Source organism: Bombina bombina, chromosome 5, assembly GCF_027579735.1.
Source record: "Bombina bombina isolate aBomBom1 chromosome 5, aBomBom1.pri, whole genome shotgun sequence".
NCBI lineage: Eukaryota > Metazoa > Chordata > Amphibia > Anura > Bombinatoridae > Bombina > Bombina bombina.
The window spans coordinates 257310934-257318433 of NC_069503.1; the positions used below are offsets into that span (position 1 = coordinate 257310934).

Consider the following 7500-nt stretch of genomic DNA (forward strand, 5'->3'; position numbering starts at 1 on the left):
TTATGGCAAATTTTCCCTGTCCACCCTCTTTAATTATTGGAAAAGATGGGGATTTGGTTCCGGCCTATTCCTTAAACAGCACAAAGGATTCTAACCCACCAAACAAGGCCCATCCTGTTTGGAAATGGCAGTTGGGTGGCACTGCTATACCTCTCCCACCTAGTCACAAATTCAGGACTTTTCATTCATAACCCATATGAGAAATATATCCTCGTGTACTTATGTTCTTAAAAACATGGTTGCATTGGCCTTTCCTTTGTATTTGGATTTAAATATCTCAAGGAGAAGAAGATGTTTGTTTTTTTTGTTTGTTTTTTATTCTGTTTGCAATATGGAGATTTTTTTGTTTTGTTTTGGTTATTACATTCCACAGACTACTTAATGGTAAAGACACAAATAAAAAAGCTGTTTTAAATGGAAAGCTATAAGAAGCTTTACTGTTAGGAGTCTTAAAATGCACCCGGTACCTCAGTATATATTCTGCAACTTACACATGTCAAATCTGGGTTTAATATTATTATTAAAACTTAATATGAGCCATTGCATTTCTGCACTAGTTCTGGAAAGTGGAAGTCTGACTGCTTATTCAGATAAAATACTTGGTTGCACAGTGTGGATTCAGCATAACTATGTATGGCATTTTTTTATTATTAGTATTCGGTCAGAGGGTGTCCTTTCTCTATGAGCAGTTGCACTTACTATTTTCTTTTTTTCTATGGACTGGAATGGTTTGGGCTTGGGTGTAACTCAAGCACTGGAAAATCTGCCTCATCAACCAGTTAATAAATACGTAATTCCTTTTTTTTAATTTTTATTAAAATCTGTCTTTTTACATGCACAAGCATATACCTTTGTAGATGAAAAAAACAAACAATATGTTGTACCCAAAGGTCTTTCCATTCCTATGATTTTATCAGTGTCATTTTGTGATATGGCCTATGAATATGATGCCATTTATATGCTCATAAAAGCTAGAAATGTGTCTGAAACTGAGGAAACAGAGACTTTGTATAAAATGTGCAAGTGAAGCAAAAGTCCTATGTGAAATGAGGTTGAGCAAAAAGAATGAATGCATTGTTGGTCATTGTGTATTTTTTTTTTTTTGCTAGAAATCAGGCATTATATCCGTGTTATAACTGCATTGTTCATTGTAGCTCTAAACTTGAATCGTCCTGTAGTCTTGTTAAGCACAAGACATTTACTGCACGTGACAATCAGAATCAATTCTCTGTGTTTTGCACTTAAAACTGAAATAGATACATATTCAGAAATATTGAGACCCTCTTGGTATATACTCTTTATGTGTATAATGTGGTAATAGCATTAAAAAAATATCAAACATTCTGAAAAAATTGCACTGTTGAAAATAATGCATCAGCTTTATTTTAACTTAAAGGACATTTCTTTTTTTTTAATCTGTTTGGCCCTTATTTAATATTTCTAGAAATCTGCCAGATTTAGGTCTGAAATATAAAGTCTGAAAATGTTAATATAACATTTCTTTGTGAGGGTCCAATAGGGAGACGTCAACATCTGCATTAAAACTGTGTTAATCTGAATATGGAGTTTGTTTTATCCATATACATTTTTCCTTTCTAAACTTTACATACTTGCAATATCATTTTACACTTTTATGAACTCCTGTAAAAAAGGAGACAATAAAATAAATGAGGCGAAACTACATGTTTTTTTTTTCTATTCAGAACCTTGTGTAAATCTGATCTAATTACTTGAATTGTCTGTCTGTTATCAATTATATTATATGTGTATAAAACCATAATGCATACTGATCAATATTTTGAGAATACATTGTCATAAACTCTTTAGCAACATTTTGTAGCAAGCAACAGTTAAACAGTTTTTATCTCAGAATAATGCAGATCTGTCTAACGCCTTTCTTTGTTCTCCAAATATTTTAAGCAGACATAAAAATATTATCATTTTTCACTACCACGTGTCTCCAACCACAGAATAAATTTCAATGTCTCTAGAATAAGTTACTACATTTAAGTAACCTACAAGTTATTTTCCATAAATATTGGATTAACATAAATCAAACCACATCAAAATAACAAAATGAAAAAAAATATATATAATAACAATAAATAATTAAAATAAAATATTTATCATGGATTATAAAATGTAACTTATTTCCAGTCAGTTAATAAACCATTGTGCAATTTGTAGTCATATGACCAAACAAGGTTTTTTTTTATTTATTTAAATGAAACTTTTGTATGCAGTGATACCATGTGTGTTTGTGTTTAAGCTTTTGGTAACAAATTCTCAACAAAGCGACAGTTTTCACATGATTGCAAAGTTTAGGGATAACAAAAGATAAAAAAAAACTGGTGGAAATGTATACATTTAAATAGATATCAAATAATGTGTATATACTGACGACATACTCCCACTCTGGGGCACACAGCAGTGCCTAATGGTTTCATTTTCTGAATGCAGAATGATCAGTCACTGTGTGCTATACATTTCACCATATATCCTTCTGTCCACGAAAAAAAACAACTCACAAAAGGAGTCAAACTTTCTATTATGTCAATATGAATTTCACACGAGTGGGAAAAAATGCTGTGGTCTAATGACAATGAAAAACCTCAAAGACATTTCATCTGTAATACGATTTAGTTTAAGAAAACAGCCCAACTAAGTTATTAGCAATATCCTCTAGTTTCTGGCAGAAATGTAACTGTTTCCCCTTTGTTGTGGTAATTTACCGTTTATTATGTAATGCTTGGTGTGAAAGACTAATTTATATGACACTCTTAAATGCTTTATGTGCACAAAGGAAAATCTTTCAAAGATCAGTGGCCAATTCTATTATGGCATCTTGAATTATGATACGAAATAACACAGTCGAGTATGTACACGCAGTACACAAAATGCTGACATTTTTGCTTTGCTTAATACTAGGAAAAGCAAAAAGCTAATAACACAAGTATTTAGATCATGTAGCTTATATTACTACCCCTTTAAAAAAATGCATACACATGTGTCACATAACCCCCCCCCCTACATATACACATAAGCACCCCCTAACATACACACACCAACACACACAAACTCCCATTACACACACACAAACTCCCATAACACACACACAAGCACACACACACACACACATATATATATACACACACACATATATATATATATATATATATATATATATATATATATATATATATATATATATATATATATATATATATATACTGTATATATATATATATATATATATATATATATATATATATATATATATATATATATATATACACACAGACACACAACAGATGACATATAATAACATTATTTAAAATAACAAAAATACATGGTGATTTTTATTTTTATTAATCTGTGTTAATATATAAGTACAGGCACACAACAGATAATATATATAATGTATATAATAACATTATTTACAATTACAGAAATAAAAATACATGGTGATTTGTATTCATCTGTGTGTTAATATTTAAGATCGCATAATGCTCTCTTACACATTATTTCTTGTTTACTGGAAACACTAAAAAGCTAATATTGAAAGATACACCACGAGAAAAAAGACGAAGATTGGAAATATAATTTATACTCAGGATAAAAACTAAATAAGGAAATGCATGAATCATTTAAGAGAATCATTTAGAAAGGTTCATACTGGTTCAGTAAATTCATGAGTAAAATATATAACATACAATGTGCTTACTTATTTATGGTGTACAAAATATTAATATAAATGTAGGTTATTAACATCATGTGACTTTTTTATTATACACATATATAAAGATAATTGTTGTTGGAGTGGACAGGGACAAGTTTGTTATCTGTGTGTAAACATGCTGTGTGGTTTTTCTGCAGTTCTCATATAATGATTTCCTTAGTCTAGGCCTCTCTGTGTCTCTCCTTTTCACTCTAAGGCGGCCTCTAATACAGCAGCTTTAAAAGGCCTGAGATGTTTTGCATGAAGCCTTCACAATAGGGGTTGGGGACTGACAGATTCACAAGCAGCAACTCTGTCCTTTCCAGACCAGAGAGCCCTTCCATGCTATATCTCCCATTTCCAATTCCCAACCAAAGATTTCATTCTCACAAAGAAAACCAGCAAAGACATCTTCAGGAAAGACTGGAGACCTATATCCAGGACACTACCTCCTTACTTAATATTACAGTGAAACCCTTGCAGTCAGCAATATGATTACACCATGATTCAGCTGCATTGGAAATGTATATTACATGTATAGCACAGTGAGTGGCTGAGCTAACCAATGAGCACTGGGATATTATGAATACAACCCTATATTCTTTGTATATATATATATATATATATATATATATATATATATATATATATATTCTTTGTGTATATATATATATATGTGTGTATATATATATATATATATTTAATTTTGCCAGCTTAAGGTAGTAATATTTTTGCTATTAAGTAATAATTAGGCCCCTTTATGAATCATGCGGTGACCCAATTAGTGCACGGTAATCTAAATAAAGTAATTTGTACAATTAGAGAGTAGCCAGTAGATTATACTACTGGCTACTCTCTAATTGTACAAATATATATATATATATATATATATATATATATATATATATATATATATATATATATATATATATATATGTGTGTGTGTGTGTATAATATATATATATATATATATATATATATATATATATATATATTATATGGTTTAAAAAATATCTCTGTCATGAATCTATGATGAACATGTGTCAGTCTATAGGGATTTTAGATTAGAGTGGATTACCAGACCCAGTATTACTGGAATGGAATCGTGATAATACCTTGTGGTTACTGTGCCTTCCTCAACCAATTCAGCCCTAATTTCTATTCGATGAATATCATGTTTATTAACCTTACACCCATTTTACTCCAAAGTGATGACAATTTTGCAAACTCATTAGATTTAATTTATAGAGGTAAAGTATATGCATTGAATCAGTTTAATAGTCAACCAGTTCATGTTGGAAGTGTTTGCTATTTACATTTTACAAATATATTATAAATATTTTGTTTTTCTTTTTATGTATAAAAGAAAAGTAAAATGAATAACAATATGAATTTTAAAGTGCTAGACTAAGGGAATCGGGGGCCACATTGGTGCAATAATAAGTGAGTTTACGCTAATGTTTAAAAGGAGGTTGTAAAAGTGTGTGAAATTACTCACTGGTGTCTTAAAGACTGTCTAATTTATAGTAAATAACGAGGCCTTTGTAAATGGCTTTATTATGTTGTTTCTTGTTAATTGTTGAGAAAAACACTATTGTTTAGCTTGAATGGTTTTATAGTCTAACTTGGCCTCTGCAACAATCATGGGCCAGTAAATGACCACTGTGAATACGATGCACAATCTGGGATTACATGAGTGTGAAACAGTGACCTTTCATGACTTTCACGAGTGGGCTGCTCCCATCTGCAAATGAAAATACTCATGGTTTTCAAATGAAATTGCACACTATTCCCAGCCAAAGAGTTACACAATTAACTCGCCCAAACCTACACTAATAATTCTTCCTATACATTTTGATAAAATATATATAATGAGCCAAAAACCTATATAATGAGAATTGGATCAATAAGAACACAAAACAATAAATAAAAATAAACACATATATCAGTACTGAGTTCCCACATTAAATGTTATCTTTAATAGGCTTTAAACAGTTGAGCGAGGGACTGTAAAAATAAAGGGACATTCCTTAAATAGAGATAAAAGACTTCATTAGAGAGAATGCTAATCACCTAATAAGAAAACGAGTAACAAACGTTGAATTGATGGCTCTCTGTATAAAGCGTATGTTAGTAGCTGGAAAGCTGGTAACAAAAGGTGTTGTCCAGGAACGTTGTAGAAATATATATATAGGCCCATCAACAAATTCACCCAGAGCAATATATTGCAAGAACATCAGAACATATGCACATAAATACAGTTATATCTATGTATTACATTCTACTAATTAACAAAGCAAATACCATACGGAATAGAAATATATAGGAAAATAACAATATGTCATATGTCAAGGACATGGTTATAGTTTTTATTCATACAACTGTGAAAGGTCTCATCTGAAATACCAACATTATTTTTTTTTTCTTGAGTATTTGAAGGGCTGCTTCTCACATAAATTATAATAATATATTTACTTAACTTTATAAATGTTTATTTTCTATTTGTATATTTTTATTGCATTTCTGGGGAAATACAATCTCATTTGTAGAGAGGGATTTGGAGTTACAATTTGCTGAAGTCAGTAGATTTTCAGCTGGTGAATTCTGTATTAATGAATATCCCAAGATGTCTAATGGTTTGGGTTGAATATTAACTCAGCTATGGGCATCACCATTGTGTTTGTTAATTTATCTATCAAAGTGGACAGATATTTCAGACTGCAGTTTTGATCTTTGAAAATTGACTTTACCAATCAATATTAAGAACAAAGCACCAAATTAAGTAATTCTCTTAAATTTAAATCCTCTGTTTCCAGTTCTATTCCAGACTAACACACTTTGCTGGAGAAGTATAGGAGCAGTGCAGTTCATTTCCCTCAAAACAGGATGTTTCCATCAACCAGATTGTGATTTTCCCCGAAGATTACTGTTTAGTTTATTTGGAAAAGCGTCCAGATGAACCCTTATTCTTTAGCTTTTAGTTTGGGGTCACCCATAATTGTTTTATAAAATAAAGAATTCCGCTGATTTCCTGTGGAAATGTAAAACATTTTAGGGGTGCTTGCAGAAGGAAAATACAATTTACTCACTTAAAAAATAATATATATATACTTTAAATATATATCTTTAAATATATATATTTATATATATATATATTTTATATATATATATATATATATTATATATATATATATAATATATATATATACACACACACACCACACACTATATATTTCTAATTATATCAGGAGTAATAATAATACTGCATGTGTTTCTGTGCATAAATACACAATCAGTACCTTAGAGTCAGAATGAATACATACATATTAATACATTTATTTAAATAAATAAGAGCACCCATTTAGTTAATCATAGAATATGCTATTTTATAAAATAATGTAATGCTTTAAAAACAACACACGTGGGGATAGCTATTGTATGATATAGTAATATCTCTATTTCTCTCTCTCTCTCTCTCTCTCTCTCTCTCTCTCTCTCTCTTTCTCTCTTTTTATTTCTCTCTCTCTCTCATTGGCAGCATGTATAATACAGATAAAAACTAACTGAAATCATGACATCTTCATTTATAGGTAGATATAAAAAATACATTTGATATTTATTGGGAATGTGCTATTATTTTAAGTATGCAAACTCAGACCTACGCTTCTTGTGTTTCCTATTACATTTCAGACGTCCACATGAGCTTTATAAGGTGGTGAAATGATACTAGAAAGAAAAATGAGCACTGATATAACGTGTGGCCATTTACAAAGCAACATGTG

General features: G+C 30.4%; 1 protein-coding gene across 1 annotated transcript in view; it reads left to right on the forward strand.

Annotated features, from left to right (window-relative positions):
• Window positions 1–1678, forward strand: part of SKIDA1 (SKI/DACH domain containing 1) — a 5215-nt gene extending 3537 nt beyond the window's left edge. The window contains exon 2 of the mRNA XM_053713961.1: window positions 1–1678. This exon is cut by the window's left edge and continues 2303 nt beyond it. Within this exon, the coding sequence (XP_053569936.1) occupies window positions 1–191 (191 nt within the window). The 3' untranslated portion in view covers window positions 192–1678.
• The last annotated feature ends 5822 nt before the right edge of the window (window positions 1679–7500 follow it).